This window comes from Octodon degus, unplaced genomic scaffold, assembly GCF_000260255.1.
Source record: "Octodon degus isolate 3935 unplaced genomic scaffold, OctDeg1.0 scaffold00225, whole genome shotgun sequence".
NCBI lineage: Eukaryota > Metazoa > Chordata > Mammalia > Rodentia > Octodontidae > Octodon > Octodon degus.
Genome location: NW_004524801.1, coordinates 397,742 through 415,817, shown reverse-complemented (window position 1 = coordinate 415,817; position 18,076 = coordinate 397,742). Strand labels below are relative to the sequence as shown.

At 43.7% G+C, this 18,076-nt stretch overlaps 1 protein-coding gene and 1 pseudogene across 1 annotated transcript; both read right to left on the bottom strand.

Moving 5' to 3' along the window:
* Positions 1-224: 224 nt before the first annotated feature.
* Positions 225-14,377, bottom strand: Atp5po (ATP synthase peripheral stalk subunit OSCP). Its single transcript, XM_004645352.2, has 7 exons — positions 14,146-14,377; positions 12,668-12,718; positions 9,821-9,931; positions 5,110-5,239; positions 3,955-4,067; positions 826-912; positions 225-406 (listed from the first exon to the last, which is right to left on the bottom strand). Exons 1-7 carry the CDS (start codon positions 14,179-14,181, stop codon positions 293-295), a joined length of 642 nt encoding a protein of 213 aa, XP_004645409.1. The 5' UTR covers positions 14,182-14,377; the 3' UTR covers positions 225-292.
* Positions 14,378-15,228: 851 nt separating this feature from the next.
* Positions 15,229-16,991, bottom strand: LOC101584383 (annotated as a pseudogene).
* Positions 16,992-18,076: the final 1,085 nt, after the last annotated feature.

Here is an 18,076-nt window from a genome sequence, read left to right as displayed (position 1 = left end):
AGGTCTCAACAACCTTGGGAGGTGCCAGGCCTTGGCAGGCAGCATAAGGTAGTATCTGTTGGATTACTGTGTTGGTGCCACGTTCAACCAATTAATTCCTAGGAATAATGTCTGCAGGCCAAATTCTCCAGCCAAAGGGGCCTTCTGACCTTGTAATTGGGGGACACTAGAAGATAAGAAAGTAAGACTCCTTGTACTCTTAAAGACAATAAACATAAAACACAGCCTGTTGAGGAAGCTTTACTGTAGCTTCAAGTTTAAGAATCTTTGCCACTGATGGAAAGCCACACTTTCAGATGGTTTCCCGCATTGCCTTGCTCAGCTTCTGAATCTTGCTTTTTGCAGACATATCCACGTATTTCTCCCCAATTCGGACAATCATTCCACCCATGATTGAGGGATCAGTCTAGGAAAGAAAACGGTGAAATATGAAAGTGCATTCCTATCATTTCACTAATCAAATGGATGGATAAAAAGTGCTCAGAACTGATGAATGGGTCTCACAAGTTTAAGACATCATATTTAGGAAAACGTAGGTGTGAAACTGCATGAAATCAATCACTTAAACAGACAAACCTAACTAACTTTTTTTTTTGGCTGGCTCAGGCTGCCTTAAGAGCAGGTCTGGTAAGGCATGAGGAGCTGGGGATTGAACCATGGTATCCTGTGCCTGACTGCATTTGCATAAGTAGGTGCCTAAACAACCAAGCTAACTGGCAGGGCCCCGCCCCCCCTGACAAATCTAACTTTTCATGAATACCCTCTACAGCCATTTTAAGTCTTAAACAGCCCTAGAAAACATACCACAAATAATTAAAAACCTACCTTCACCTCCAGTTTCAGTACTTGGCCCTGACCTAGGAAGCTCTTCAGTACTGCTGTTAATTCAGAGAGGGCAGTTTGGTCTAATGTCTGAAAAAGAGCAAATCATCCATTAAGTCAGAGAAACTCTTGTAGTCAAAAAAAGAGAAAAAAATACAATGGGCACACAGGACAGAGCAAACCCGTCTTAGGTATCCGCAGACCCATGAAGCAGCTGCCCCTGCCACGCTGCACAGAACCTGCAATCTCAGGCCTGCAGTTCACCGAATATCCGTAAAGCTGCTCCCACAGCATCATGAGCAGGAGGAGACCCTGAGCCTGAAGACACACACCTCACTGCCACAGGCTCATGGTCACCGTGTGATGCATCACTTCCTAGAAGATGCACTGCAGATGACAGTACCCTTCAATCCTCAGCTCTCTTGCTGCCCCCCCAAGTCTGTGGCTACCTGGAGCCCTGGCACACACTGTACCTGGAGCCTCACTGAGGTCCAGACCTCCAGACTTCCTCTTGACCCCAACTGCACTCCTGAGTCAGGTGAAGCAGGGACAGTGAAAAAGGATGGTGAAGGAAAGGCCGTTTACTTCTTGTAAATCCTGTGCCCTTAGTTGCTGAAAAGCTGGCCAAAGTGTCTACTTTGTAAAACACTAACTGGTACCCTTTGGGAGTGGAGGCGGTTAACAGTCTAGCAGTGGTCCTTCCAGATGCTCCAGTAACATGGGGAGGTCCCGAGCTCAGAAGCGGCCCTGGAGCTGCCTGGGTCTAGGACGCTGCCCACTGCTGGTGCAAGCACCTCACTTCTGCCACCTCCCCTGATCCAGACAAGGCAGTGAGGCTGGTGGGCAGAATCCCCATTTCATCTCGAGAACTGAAGATCAAAGTGGTGGAAAAGAGTGCCAAAAGACACAGGGGTGAGGATTAATGCTGTTTCTGCAACTGCTCTTGTGTTTCTAAAGCCTGTGTACATAGTCACTTACATATGGACACTTATTTACCTAGGAGATCAATACTATAAGCCATAATGACAGATGCCCTAAGTACTCTATGAAAGTGAGCACTGTTTAAAGGCATGTCCCCATATTCACTTCCTAGGCCAGTGTTTTGCTGTGGTGGCAGGAGACCCAGAGAGTGCAGTACTGCCAGGAAGCTGGCACAGCCACGCAGGCTCCTGTGACCACCCAGATGGTCCCAGTTTTGGGAGTACTGACTATGTAATGAACTCAAATGTGCGAACAGGTACATACTAAAATGCCTCTTTGAAACTGCTGTTTTGGAGTCAGAATACCTTTTAAACACTAAAACTGTTAATCTAGACGAGCTTCAGAATGCAAATAAATCTACCCTGTGAGGCTTGAGCCCTGGGTAGCTTTCCTCTCATGCTGACTGACCTACATTAGGAAGAACATGATGGTGATGATGATTTTCCTTCTTGTAGTGCTGGGGGTTGAAACCAGGGGCACACGACCACTGACCCACACCAGTCCTTTTTATATTTAGTGACAGGGTTTCACTAAATTGCCTTACTTGGCCTTCAACTTATGATCTTCCTGCTTCAGTCTCCTGAGTAGCTGGGTGTCTCAACTTACTCTTCTCTCATTGCTGGGACAAATACTCGACAGTCAAAACAAAGGAAGGAAAGGTTTATTCAGCTCACAGTTACTAGAGGTTTTAGTTCACACTCAGCTGGCTCCAAGGCAGGCCAGCACGTGGCAGAGAGCAACCTTTCATAGCAGTGGCAAAGAGCTTAGAGCAAAACCGAGTGAGCAGCTGAGGCAGCTAGCTAGCTTCTCTCCCCACCTTACACTGTAATGCAAATTACCTGCCTCAGGGCAGGTGCAGCACTCACTCCCACAACAATCAATCACAAACTCCAGAAGCCACCCCATGACTGCATGAGGCTTTGGGGGACAACTAGACACAAACCATAACACTGGGACTAGAGACATGTGCCACGAAACCCAGTAAGAAATACATATTTGAGACATTAACATAATTAGTTCTGTGGAGATAATATAGTATAGCTTAAGGAACACAGACTTCTAAGATACAGAGGTCTGTGTTCAAACCCTAACTGTACTTTGTGGAACTTCTGGCAAGCTAGTAAAGACCCAGGGCTTGTTTCCTCACATGTAAACTGAGAACAATTATACTTTCCCCTCACACAGATCTTCTGCTATTCTATCAGATAATGAATTACAAAGTGCTGAGCTCGTGGTAGGCTCACTATCTGCAGGCCACCTTTCAGTCCTCTCTAGCAAGTCAAAAAGATCTAAGCACCTACCCACCTACCTCTTCCTATGCAGCACAACAGATTTAAAGATCAGAAACTCTAGTTTGGATTTTTTCTTTTTTTGTATTTTAGGGAAGGGTCTACAGGGTGTTCAGGGTCTCCTAGATCGGACTCATAGTGATCTACTTATTTACAGCCTCCTGAGCTGAACACTGGGATTACAGGCACAGGCCACCACCCAGTCTCAATTGCTGTCTCAGTGTGCCCCAGGGGCAGGGCTGGCATGGCAGGCCTGGAGATTCAGCCCCAGGTCCTTGCACAGGTGCTTTAATCCACTGAGCTATTTCGCCAGCCTTTTCAGAAACTCCAGTCTTAACAACCTTTTCTTTTTTTTCCATTAGTGTATTTGGTACAGGGTCTCACTACACAGATTGGACTCGTGGTGATCCTCCTGATTTCAGCCTCCCCAGCTGGGATTATAGGTGTGTGTGCCACCACGCCCAGTCTCCATTGCTGGTTCAGTGTGCCCTGGGCTGGCGTGGCACAAGGGATAGGATCGAACCCTGGTCTCTGCGCTTGCTAAAGCAGGTGCTTTGTCTGCTAAGCTATTTCGCCAGCCCAACAATCTTAAAATGACAAAAAAAATTCAAACCTATAAAGGAACATAAATTACAATTTTAAACACTTCAATATTCTTTACATTTAATTGAGTCTACAGTGCTTACAGTCAGAGACAATACAAGTGCTAATGAGATACACACTGGCCCTTCCAAAGCAAGATTCACAGAGGCTTAAAGATGAATGAAATCCTAGGTGACATTCCACAAGTCACTGGCCACTTCCTTGATTTTACCCTCTGTCAAGACAAATGCAGCCGTGAAAGTCAAAAGCTGCTACTTACAGATGCAGTAGTCACTGTGCAAGGAACTTCTCCACGGTGGACACTCATAATGGTAGAAAAGGCAGAAATGATGCCCTGGGTATTTTCCAGACGGCCATTTTCAGCAAGCACATCTAGGGAAGTGAAGGAGTCACAAAGATGTGAAACCATCCAACACGTTATCCATCCAGTATTACACTCACTTAAAAAGCAACCTTTGATTTGTAGCTTCAAAACATCATGTGCAATATTCTCCAATAATGGGAACAATCTTGTTATTTTTTATATTTTGAGTTTAGGACAGGGTGTGCAGGGTCTCACCATGTAGCTCTGACTCATTTTTTTCCTGTTTTTCAGCCTCCCAAGTGCTGGGATTATAGGTGCGCACCGGCACAGCATGCTGGGGATCAAACCCCAGCTGCTGCGCTCTGCCGAAGCAGGTGCTTTAGTCTGCTGAGCTATCTGGCTGGCCCTAACTTGTTAAAATGCAGTTACAGTCTTTTTTTTTTTTTTTTTTAAGACAGCCCTGACTGGGGAGATAGCTCAGTGGAGTAAGTGCTTGCCTGGCAAGCACTAGGTCCTGAGTTCAATCCCTGGTACCACCCCCCACTCCAAAAAAAAAAAGCAAGCCCTGATAAGCACTTAAATTAGCAAATGTGTGTGTGTGTGTGGGGGGGAGCTACACCCATCAGATCTGCAACAGACTTCTAGCACCTGGTGTGCAATTTCATTTTAACATTTATGTTTCAGATCCCAGTGCTTGGCTACCAATTCCCAAACTGACACACTGCCTATATGCAAAGATGACAACATGAATAACTTTGCAATGTGTATTTGAACTTGGCCAGGAAGAAATGAAAAGCAACCCAAACATACCAAATGACACAGCTGTCTTCTGCAGCCACTCGGCCCACATTATTTTCTTGGTGCCAATCCCACTGGTACCTGTGTGGGCTGCAACTACAGCCCATGTGATCAGACTGCCTCTCACCTTTGCACCTTGTAGCCTGTGTCCCTGGAACCTGAATGTGCAAACAACTCGCTGGGGAGGTGGCTGGGATGCAGGCGGGGCGGAGGCCGAGTCTGCCCACAGTCTGGGAGCTGCTCCTCACCTTGGAGCACATTTCCAGCAGCTCAGGTATAAGAAAACTCAAATGAACTAGTTCCAATACTTACTCATCAAGTTGGACGTGAGGGGAGAGAATCTCTCTTTTGTGGTGATGTCATTCAGGCTTTTCACTTTAATGGAACGCTTAACATAGGGATTCAGAACAGACAGGGCCACCTTGGGATCCTTCAGGAGTTGCTACAAGTACCAAAAACCCCAAAAAGAATTTAATTCTTTAGAATAAAAATGATCCCACTTGCCATATACACATACTTTTTTATAGATTAAGAAAAACAGCATTTTCAAACATGTAAGAAAAGCTTACAATCAAATACATTTTTTCTGACCTCAGGAAAATACTGTTACCTTTTAAAAAAAATACTGTACCCTTTTTATGGGACAAAATGATATTAAAAAAAATTTAAAATACTTTATGAACTGTCTTAAGAGTGAGCATATGTGTATGAATATGGGAGATGGAACCTGGGGCCCTGTGTGTGCTTACTCTACTGTACACTACCACTCAAGCCTTTTACAATGTATTTTTGCTTTGCTTTTCACGAAAGATTGTAAAATATTAAGCAGCCAAAAGCTCCACTTCACTGTGAATTCTAATGTATGCAATGTAAGACTCCAGCTTTCCGAGTGATGCTGCCCGCCAAGTGCAGCCCTTACACGGTGCTGACTGCCTCGTCACCCTGGGCCAACAGCGGCTGCCCCGCTTCCCACAGAGCTCAGAGGCTGACCCACTTGTAAGAGGCCCTGCTGCCTCCACGAGTCTGGGAAGGAGCATAGATAGAAAAACGAGGGCGCCATGACTGTGGGAGGCCACTTTGTTCCCATTTTATGAAATCACAAAGGTCTGAATTCAGGAGCCACGTGCAATGTCCGGCACCTTTGCGGCTCTTAGTGCCAGGCCAAGTTCCAACAATAGCTCTTCCCACCTGGGTGTCTTTCCCTTGGACATTTCTGTCAGTTACTCCACTAGACCTCTGCCTATAATCCTGGCTCTGATCCAGGCTGCTTGTCATACATGGCCACTCAATGCTAAGATTTCTACCTGAATGGCCCCGAGAGATGACATTTGCCTATAAAAACTGCAGCCTTATCCAAATTAGAACCACCTTGAAAACTCGGTTGCCCCCTTTTCACGTTTCTTTTCTGTTTCTGATGCATTGTCCAGTGGACAGTTAGTGCAAAACCTAAGTGCTCCTGAAATGCTAATTTTCATTTACAAAGAGTCTTATGGTAATCGCCTCCCTTTTTCTGAATGGCTTCCAGGTTTCAGATGAACATCATTCTGATGATGTCCGTGACTTGGATCCTTATTTGTGAATGGGACTGTGAGGTCTAAAATGGTACAACTAGAGCGCAGGCCCGGTGAGTGAGTGAGACGACCCGGGCCCTTGGGATCCTGAATAGATAAGGAGCCCAGGCCCAGCGAGTGAGTGAGACGACCTGGGGCGCGCAGATCCTGAATATATCCAGAGCGCAGGCCCGGTGAGTGAGTGAGACTGCCCAGGGCCGCTGATCCTCATTGACCAAGTGCAGGCCCAGCGCAGAATCCTTCAGCAGAACTCCCTGCAAAGAGGCTAGAGGCAAGACCCACACAGCTGATTCAGGAGCAGAACATCTTGCCAGAGAAACACAAAGGGTTCAACTCTAAGGGCTGCAACAGAAAGAAGTGAAGCACAGCAGCCAGATCCAAACAACACCCACCTGGAGGAATCTGAACTTCGTAGATCCGGACCTGGTGCTAAGGTAATAACTCTATTTAAGCTCTACACCAAAGGTCAGAAGACAGTGGTATACAAAACGACAAAGACAAAGAGAAGGAACAAAATGTAGCCTCAGGCCCTGAATCCACCCAGTACAACTGCAGAAGACACTAGCACTGAGGAAACTGGAAATCACACACCTGATATCTCTGAAATAATAGCGTTGGCAGTAAAGAAACAACTGCAGAAAGGTATAGAAGAAATCAGATCAGAAATAATTTCGGAACTAAAAAATATAGTGATATGTATAATCAAAGAAGTACTAAGTGCTTCTAAAGAATACACTGATAAAAAAATAGAGCAGAATATAAAAATGATGGAACCCCTGAATAAGCAATTTAGGAAAGAAATAGAGTGTATGAAACAGATTCAAAATGATATACAGGAAATTAAAACCTCAATCACAAGCTGGCAAAACCGTTTGAGGGAAAGTGAAAATAGACTTTCTGACCATAAAGACACCATTACAGCTAGTGAAAAAGAAAGAGAAGATCTCTTTAAAACAACTAGGATACAGGGAAAAATAATTCAGTACCTGCAAGATGATGCAAAGATGAACAATGTGAGACTAATAGGCATCAATGAGAAGGAAGGAGTCAATACAAATGCTATAAAAAGAATATGAGCAAAAGTAATAGCAGAAAACTTCCCAAATATTGGGAAAGAATCTGACATTCCTGTAACCGAAGCATATAGAACTCCAAATAACATCAACCCAATGAAAACCACACCCAGTCAAGATCCCAGAAATTCAGCATAGGAACAGTATACTAGAAGCCACTAAAGAAAAGAAACAGATCACATTTAAAGGAAGACCCATCAGAATAACGGCAGATTTCTCTTCACAAATCATCAAGTCAAGAAGAGCATGGAGCAAAGTACTTCAAGTCTTGCAAGAAAACAAATTCCAACCCAGACTGATGTATCCTGCAAAACTCTCCTTCAAGTGTAATGGAGAAGTGAAATACTTCCATGACAAAGAACAACTAAAGAATTTCATGATGACAAAGCCAAGCCTACACAGATTACTAAGTGATGTTCTAGAGAAGGAGCAAATTGATCACAGCCCCATGAACGAGAATGAAAAGAACCCACCAAATAGGGCAAACAATTAAACAGAGGAGAATAAGAGGTATACAATAGTAGTCTTTCAGTTATTCTTTTGTGTTCAGCAGCAAAATATTTCCATCAGCACACTCTACAAATGGACTTCCCTTCCACTCAGATTTCACCTGAGTCTACAGGGTGGATCTCAAATAGCTGCAGCTCAGTTCCACAAGTGACGCCTAGCCACCAGTAACTGTCACGGTCATTATGCATGTCCACAACACACTAGAACTTTGTGCAATATTCTATCCTCAAACTGTTAGAAGTGCTGGTCATTTATCTGCCATTCCAGTATTTATCTTATGTTTTACTCTTAGTACTTCTTTGCTATCCTGAAAACTTTTTCTTAGTTCAACTGTTTTGAACATTTAATTTTTAATTAATTAGTATTTAATTTTTTGAATATTGCTTAATCTTTTTTTCAATTTTATTTATTTATTTGTGTGTGTGTGTGTGTGTGTGTGTGTGTGGCCAGCTCAGCCCACCAGGGGTTTGCTAAGCTTGTTCTAAGTGGGTGCTTTAGACCACTGAACCATCTCACCAGCCCAATATTGCTTAATCTTAATTTTTGTTCTAAGATTTATACTATATCTTTGACTTACAATTTATTTAAAAGACATTGTATGAAATCTTTTCCTAGTATTACAAACTTTAAAAAGTATATTTCCATTTTCTGTTGACTTTATATTACTTCTTCCCTGTCTTTTATACACACATATATAGAAAAAAAAAAATACGTGTAAAATGGTACAACTGACAAGCTGCAGATAAAAGCAACGCCTTCAAAGATGCCCTCAGGAGATCCTGTGTGTTCCTGGCCACGCTGGGCCTTGTCTGCTGGCTCTGTCAGCCCCAAGGGCTCACCATTCCAGCTAAGACCTTAGGCATTATCTGTAGACACCCAGGGTAAGAAAGGCAGACAGGGCTAACATTACTCTGTTAGGACAAAGTTCCAATAAAAGCTCAAAATGGAAAGTGAACAAAACAAGTCATACAGAATAAATGAAGCATGTTCATTAATAGAATGTAAGTACTACTCTATAAAACTAGCTTGTGAGATTCTAGATCTTTAAAATATGTGGGTTAGGAAATACAAGATAACACATTCAATCAAAACAAAGGTTTTCCTGGCAGAGACCATTACTAGACTGTCTCCCTCCCTTGCTCTAACAGTCCTTATTGCCAGGGGTGGCACCTACAAACTACAAAAGGAGGGGAAGTGACAAAACACACAGAAACTTCTCAACTAGAAAATTCACCAAAAATTAAGGCAGAGATTTTTTTTTAAGCTACATTATGGATTTTTGTTAACTCAGTGTATTTACTTTTTCTTTTTTAAATAAACTTTCTGATGGCCTCAGTCTTTCTTCACCATTTTCTGCCCATTCTGAAAGCCCACAGCCGCCCCTAACTCCACCCTGCATCCTCCGCTCAGGCTCCTGGCCCTCACACCTTGGAAGCAAAGTAATAATTCAAATCCAGGAAAAGGTTTCCTATAGAAAAATTCTGTCAAATGAGGTCTTAGCATACAGAAAAGACTAGCTTGAAAATAGCTGGTGCATAAACACAGATTTTAAAAAGTGACATTGTAACGCTCTTCACAAATGGGAATTTTTTTCTTTCAATTACTTTCTTGTATATTGGTTTTATATCTACCTTTTCTTAATTGGAAATCCTGGTTCTAACATTAGCATCCTTATATGTATCTCCATGTTTCTATTAGTTTCAGAATAATAAAACTCCACGTTATTACTAATAACATTTTAACAGAAAAGTTTGTTTCTGGCAGTTTTTTTTTTCTCACAGGATGTATCTCACTGAGGATGCACAAATAATTAGAGGCATAATTATACATACAGGAGTTTAATATGCAAGAAAAGAGAACGCTACTTACTGCTATTCTCAGCAACTCCTTTTCCACTTGATCCAGTTTATTCTGTTTAGACGCAGCAGAATAGAGAGCTGTAGCATAGCGACCTTCAATGCCATATACCTGGACTGGTGGCTTTAAACCAAAAGGTGGGGTAAAGAGAAAGGAAATCAGTTACAGAGATGACACTGTACCAGTAACAGTGGAATTAAACATTTATAATTTAAAAACTATGTCTCAAATTGGGCTCAGCAGCAAATGCCTGTAATGCCAGCTGGTAGGAAAGATGACACAGGAGGATTATGAGTTAAGATGGATTAAGGACAGGTCTCAAACAAATTAGGGAAGTGTGCTTAGCCAGGTCTACCTATTGCTGAGCCTCTAATTCTCCATTTGTGAAATGAGGGGCTGATATTAGTGAACTGTCAGTTAAAATGTCATTGAGATTCCATCTCACGCAATCAGATGGCAAGAATACAAAAAACAATGAATGGGGGTAAAGCCCAGAGGTGGAGCATTTCACTGCAGAAAACAATGAATGTTGGCAAACACTGGGGTAAACACAGAAGCCCTCCTAGATATTGGCAGTACAGACATTATGGAAGTCAGTATGGGGAGTTCTCCAAAAAGTAAAACTAGTGGTATGATGGGATCCAGCTATACTATTCTTTGGGATGTTCTGGAAAGAACTGGAGAAATCACACTGCAGTGACAGGCACATCTACATTCATAGCAGCCCAATTCATAACAGCTAAACTTGGTATATGTGCTGCCGAAGCAAGCACAATAACAGCTAAGCTGGGAAACGACCTAGACATCTGTCAACAGAGGAATGGATTAAAAAAAAAATGTAGTTTTTAATCAGTGTTCTTCAGTCATAAGGAACAAAATCATTATCACCTGTGGCAAAATAGATGCAACCCAAGATCACACACACACACAAAAAGTTTATAACACCTTCCATACTTTATAACTGGATTGTTCCTGAGTTCCAAAGGAAGCATAAGCTCATCATAAAGTAATTGATTTACAGGTCAGTAGAGCTGGGCGGAACTTCAGTCTTGTCAGCCACTCAGTTTCACTAGTGGGGAAGCTGAGACTCTGAACAAGAAAGATTGGCTTCCAACCCAGTTCTAAGGCCAAGCTGAATAACATCAGGCAAATGTTTGTAGAGCCTCAAATCCACCTTTTGTAAAAAAACCAGTGATTCCCTATCACTGACAGTGGGGTTTTAGGTGGGATAAAAATGAGACGATTCCTCCAAATTTTGAGATCTGTAACTGGTATGAGGGAGGGGGTGTGACAATTTTCTCAATTGCACCTGAGGTGATTCACTAAGCACACAGATTTGATATTTTGACCTTTCCTTTACACACAACTGGAGGACTGTCTCACTGTTGAGTAGGGTGTGTGTATGGACAGGAGAAAGAGCCCAGTACATCTCTGGACCTGTCAACAGAAGTGCCTGTTCCCAACAGCTGGATCAATTGTGTCATATAAGAACTAGTAACTAAAGGAGAATTTAAAAATGACCCATAGAAATGCAGTCACATCACATGTTACCAACTGTCACCTATGTATCACCTGGGGGGCTTTTGTATAAACTTCATTTGTTATAGTTCATTTCATGGGGGGGGGCAACAAGACTGTTTCTGGTTTAAAATAAAGGGACAGCCAGGGATACAATTCAGCAGCACAGGCAAGCAGAAGGTCCTGCATTCAATTCCTGTGGAAAGAAAAAAAAAAAAACACAAAACAAAACAAAACCAAAAAACCCCACAAAAAACAAAGGGATAGACAAATCTTTGCAATGGTGACTTTTTGGTGTCTATAGTGAGTAGTCCTTTTCCCAATCCTGGTTTTGTTTAAAAAAGGGTGTTTCTGCTAGGCACAGTGGGGGCATATATATAATCTCAGCATCTGGGAGGCAGAGGCAGGAAGACTGCAAGTTCAAGTCAGCCTGGACTACAAAGCAAGACCCCATCTTCTTTTTTTTAATGTATTTGGTACAGGGTCTTACGAGGCAGCTCAGACTTGTAGTGATCCTCCTGTTTTCAGCCTCCCCAGTGCTGGGATTACAGGTATGTGCCACGAAACGTGGTCTGTGGTTGGCTCAGTGCTGCACCCCTGCGGTGGGGCAGTTGCAGCATGTGGTGTGGGCGAGGGGGTGGGGGAGAAGACCCAAGTCCCTGCGCTTGCCTAAGCAGATGCTTAGTCCACTAAGCTATGTCACCGGCCCCCCATCTTTTCTTAAAAAAGCTGCAAATATTCCTTTATAACTATAGGGAAAATACCTTGTAACATGGAGCACTGCAACCAAAGTGCAATAGAACTGAGATACCTGATTTTAATATTGACTTCTCCAATAACTTACCATGAGAACCTGGGCATATACTTTGCTGGATTTACTCATTTCATTAAAAAAGGAATGCTAGCTAATTTGCCTATTTTGCAAGGTTAATGCAAAAACAAAAAACAGTTCCCCAATTTAAAAGTTATCCAATTTAAAAGCCTATTAAACACTCAACAAGACAAAACAAAGTAACTCAACAGAGAAACACGGGTTGTGGTGGTGCACGCCTACAATCCCAGCACTCAAGAGGCTGAGGCAGGCTTGTGAGTTCAAGACCAGCCTGGGCTACAAAGTGAGCTCAAGGCCAGACTGAGCTGCATAGTGAGACCCTGTCTTAAAAAGACCAAAAACCAAACCAAACAAAATAAAAGAAATTAAACACTCAACATCACTCCTTTCTCACCAAGGTCTGGGAATCACAAAGTATGTGAGAAACATTCACGTGGTAGCTACACAAATGTGCATGGACTCACACTCTCTCAGCTGCTTTATAATTATAAAAATATAAATGAACATACTCTCACGAGCTTGGCAAATGGCCTGACCACAGATGTACTGAAGCATCGCACCTGCAACACAAAGGAAAAATAGATGAAACAAAGTTATCTAGACGTCTGCATGTAACCCAGTATTCAATTTTTAAAAAAAGACTTCTATGTCATTAGTTTCATATACATATATATGTATACATACATAATATATATTAATTTTTTTATTTATTTGGTACAGGGTCTTGCTATGCAGCCTGGACTCTAGTGATCCTCCTGCCTCAGCCTACCCAGCACTGGGATTACAGGCATGTGCTACCATGCCCGAAACACACCTCTGAAAGAAAGGAGGTATCAGGGATTGAACCGGAGTCCTTGAGCTTGCCAGGCAGGCATTTAGATTGCTGAGCTACCTCCCCATCCCTTATATATTTCTTTATATCACTGTATAGATCACATGAGTTTGAGTTGCTCTTTACTATCTACAAATAAATTTCCCTGATAATCTTCCCAAATTGCTTAGGAAACTGCCTTCCTATTACCTTTTTAGTTTGCTGGGAATGGGCTGAGGCTAGCACACCCATATGGGAGAGACTAACCTACAGGAGTGTATGCTTAAGAAAACAAAGCAAACAAAAAGCAAGATTGGCATTTATCACTTATATTACGTGAGCAGCATTTTAATTAAAGTCGGAGTACTCGGCATGATTTGCAAATGACATGCTTCTTACGAATCCAAATGCTACCTAAAATTAGAGATTAATTCTCTGAACAGTGAACAAATGAGTCTGGTAAGATAACAGGCCCCAGTTTTGGGGAGTTGTCTATGAGCTACCAAAGAACAGAGCTGGAATCCATAGCTGAAAAAGCATCTGCGAGGGCTCTGGTCACCTTCACACACTTCCACCTCTGGAATGTACTAGATCAGAATTGGCTGTGAGGATTAAAAGACCAACTCTTATGGAAAAAGTATGTAATGATTTGAAGAGTATCATAGCGAAGGCGATAAGAACACATTTTTTTTTTTTTTTCCAACTCGCATCTTCTGGGGGAAATCTACGGGTTCCGAAGTCAACACTACTACTTACTGGCTGAACAACCAACGACAAGTCACTGAGGCTTTTTTGTCTCTTTTATACAAACAGGTAACGGGACTTACAAATATTCCTGAGGTTTACTAGTGGCCTGTGACGGTTTTATGGCCAAATAGGCTGACTTCGGGGCTGAGCAGAGTCCTTTCTTTGGAGAGCAGGGAAGCCAGGCCGCCCTCTCCCACGCCCCTCCAGCCCGGTGCCTCGCATGACAGCACCGAGGACGCCAAGGTCACTACACGAGCAGCCACGGGCGCCCTGGGCGGCAAATGCAGGGCCGCCCCGAGTCAAACCCACTTGCGGGGCCCCACGATCGCAGACGGCATCCATGACCGCCAGCCACGGGGTCGCACCCTAACGCTCGGGCCGCAGAACCTGTCCCCTAGAGAGGAAAATCCTTCCGCGGGCTTCTCTAACCTGCCGGTACAGCCCGGAAGCTCCTGGGGTAGCCATCTTCTCCCGGGCGGCTGTAGGTCAAACCCAGGTGGGAAGCGAGAAGGGTGTTTCAGCGCACGCGCGCGTCAGCGTGACCGCAAGACACTCTGGGAAATGTAGGCGTAGAGCTCTACGGCGCAGAAGCAACGTTTTCGCATACAGTGGGAGTTGTAGTCCTTAGAAACGGCACCCTCAACTGGCCCCCTTCAGGTGTGGGTTAGTAGGTGCGTCGTACACCTGCAAATAAAGTCCATAAATTGATGAATAGCGATCCTTATTATAGAATTTACGGTCCTTAGGTTTTTTAAAAAAAATCTACATTTAGGTAAGCACGGTGACATTTTTCCATTTCACATTCATTATTAGCATCCTTACCCCTTTTCCCTCGTAAACCGATGCGTGTAGGAGCTAGCCTCCTCTCGCCCTACCCCCGCCCCAACCAAAAACAAGATTCGCAGTGCGCGGGTAAACACCACATCTCGCTTACCTGGGCTGTGACGGCCTCTCTGTACTCCTCCCCTCTTGCTCTTCGTTTGTTACTTTACAAGGACATGTGAAGTTCTGGTACTGAAATGATTGGTTCTGTGTAGAGCAGAGCTGGATCTGACGTAGGAGAACCTGGCAAGTTCTCCAGCAAACGTAGCATCGACCATTAGAGCCCGATACTAGCCTTGGCCAGTTTTTCTGCATTTATAAAAAAAACAAAAACCCCGTATTTTCAACCCATTCCCTATCAACGGAGCATGCTATAATAGAGCAATCTACATATAATTTTAAATGTAGATTATGAATACATCCTTACAATGTAATATAAACATGTTTCCAATTTATTTTTTTATTTTAGAGGCACTTTAGACAACTAAAAATAATTGTATGTTCAGAAGCAGTATACAGTGCAAGAGAAATCAAACCAGTTACTTTATTCTCCTTTACAACTAAAGCCATGGGGGGAGGGGGAGCATTCTGCTTTAAGGGAAATATCTGAAAAACAGGCAAATATATTTTTCTTCTCCATAATAACAAAAAAAGCTACAAGAAATTTAATTGTAATGACACAAATTGGACGTTGGCTTGCACGTTTTCATTAAAAAGACAAGCTGTTGCACTACAGGAGCCGGCTGCCCCGCATCTCTGAGGCTGAGCTTGCACTCACAGCTTCTGGCGGGTCAGCGACTGCAGCACGGAAGGGAATTCATATTCCCGGTAACTGGCTGTTCGCATCAAGTGGAGAGAAACTCTGAGGGCAGTGTTCGTCTCTGCCTGCTCTTCAGTCCCTATGTGATACACTATCTGCGGCACATGCTAGAGGCTCAGGCTTTAACTTCAGGAGTTGAATAATAGATGGAATCTGAATTTTCTGAAGCAATTTCTTCTAATTCCTCTTCTGCTGTCTCTGGAAAATTGATCTTTGGCGTTGCCAGCTCACCACTAGCTTCTTCCAGAAGCACACATTTCCAAAGGCCATAGGTTTTTCCTCCCACCATTTGCCACAGTCTCAGAATCCCATCTTCAGAACCACTGGCGTACAGTTCTCCATCAGGACTGAATCTCACACAGTGAATGGGACCAAAGTGTCCCTTGTAGGATTCTAGTTCTTCTCCGCTATTATAATCATACTTATAAAGCTTAAAATCTTCATCACCTGCAACAAGAAATTCTTTCTCAGATCGAAGAGATGCAGAATTGATGGGTACAGGCGCTTCAAAGGATTTAATTGGGTCCAAGCTTACTGCACCATGAAAAGCAATAGATCGTCTGTAAGTAATAACCAGGATCTCTCCCTCAGGAATATATTCTATGCTACTAACAGACATATTTATTATATTAATTTTATTGAGAAATAAATAGCAATGAGAGTTTCAAAACAGGTTAGGAGGGCAGTTACAATAATTAATACATTACATGTTGTTGTCTTCCTAGTAGTTATTCATAGTACAAGATGCAGACATGATAGCGTGTCTAAACAGTATTAGTTCAAAACTTCCTTCTCATTGAACTAAGAGAAAGCTGTATATCTATATCTATATATATAGTCACTATAAAATGGTCCGGGGCCGGTGAGATGGCTCAGTGGTCTAAAGCACCTACTTAGAACAAGCTTAGCAAAGCACAGGGACCGTGGTTCAATCCCCCAGCACCACATGCCAGCCAGCCCCGCCCTCTGGTGGGCTGAGCTGGCCACACACACACACACACACACACACACACACACAAATAAAATTTAAAAAAAAAATGGTCCTTTGTTTATATCCCTTCTTTGTTTACTTTTAACAGACATATTAAAGTTCAGAGATTTCACTTCCATCATAGTAGCATGATCCCAAAGGCAAACAGTTTTGTCATCATCTGAAAGAATCTGTTTATCCTCCCTGCACCACAGAGCCTTTTTAATACCATTAAGTGTGACCACTGATTTCTTTAGGTTCTGCTTCAGGTTTAAGTCCTATATGTGTAGCAGTTTGTCTTGTCCCCCATTTAACAAGTAATTGCTATCCTGAGTGAAATCCAGTCTTGAAAATGTGTTTGGGGGCCAAGGTCATCAATTAATATCCCAAGACAGCGTCCTACACTTTAGCTTTGAAATCTGCAGCTGCCGTAGCTGCTTTGGTGGCATCCTTAGTGTTGCGCCCCAAACAGCACCTTTATGACCCCAAAATGTCCAATTCAATCTCCTGTATCTCCCTGGTGTAACATAGGTTTTCCATCTTTGCAAGCACTGATTAAAAAAAAAAAAATACCCGTAGGGCTGGATATGCTAAAGGCCAAGTCGACCACGGGCGGGGGCGTGTGGCCAAAGTGGATGAGCCGTGTATGCCTCATGCCATGGCAGTGACCGGGCTCTGGGGCGAGAGTCGTTGTCGTCCGTCCTTTCTCTCTGCTGGCTCCACAATCCACCCGCTCCCCACCCTTGCTCTGGGGCTGGGCGGGGAAACAGGAAAGGGAGGCAGATCTGGTGGCACCGAGGTCTGAGAGGGGCTTAGGGAGGGACCAAGGAGTCAGCCTCAGCTGCTAAGGTAGGGAGAGGAAGGGAGGAATGTAGGGGAGAGGGAGAAACGGACCACCGGCCCAGCCACTATCGGCACCATCTACAGGGTACCGACCGGAAGTGATGCTTCCAATTTATAACTTTTTTTTTTGGGGTACAGGGTCTCACTACACAGTTTGGACTCCTAGTGATCCTCCTGTTTTCAGCCTCCCCAGCAGCTGGGATTACAGGTGCAAGCCACCACCCCCACACTCTGCCGCTGGCTCAGTGTGCCTCTGGGATGGAAGGGGCCCGCATGGCAAGTTATAACATTTTCATAATTTTTTAAAAAAATGTATTTAGTACAGGGTCTCATTACACGGATCGGATTTGTAGTGATCCTGTTTTTCAGCCTCCCAAGTGCTGGGAATACAGGCACCCGACAAAGTGCCCAGTCTCTGTCACCATCTCAGCGCGCCCTGGGGGGTGGGCCCTGGGGTGTGGGCCCTGGGGGGTGGGTGGGTGGAGTGGGCCCTGGAGGGGGGGATAGAGGGGGGGTCAGCACGGCAGATGGGGGATCAAACCACGGCCCCTGCGTCTGCCTAAGCAGGAGCTTTAATTCGCTGAGCTATCTGGCCAGCCTTGTCTTCTCTTCCCTTCTCTTCCTTTTTTTCTTTTCTGAGACAGGGTCTCCATATGTAGCCCAGGATGGCCTTAAACTCGCAATGATCCTTCCACCTCAGCCTCCTGTGTGGTGGGATGACAGGCATGAGCCACCACACTTGGCATATAAATATGTTTTTAATGGATTGAAGAACAATTCATCAAATGGGTATTCTGTAAGTTAATCATGCCATGATTTCTCAATGTAATTCAGGTGGTTTTATATTTTACATTTGGCCATTTTAAGCACATCTGTATCTCCTGAACATCTTTACAGACAAGTTT

Bases quoted from the DNA above. Each gene is read 5' to 3' on its own strand.
- Atp5po (XM_004645352.2), bottom strand. From the start codon at position 14,181: ATGGCTACCCCAGGAGCTTCCGGGCTGTACCGGCAG. The intron at 5,240-9,820 runs GTAAGTAGCGTT...TGGTACTTGTAG, and splicing joins AGGAGTTGCTGAGAATAGCA to CAACTCCTGAAGGATCCCAA. The intron at 407-825 runs GTAGGTTTTTAA...TTTCTTTCCTAG, and splicing joins TACTGAAACTGGAGGTGAAG to ACTGATCCCTCAATCATGGG.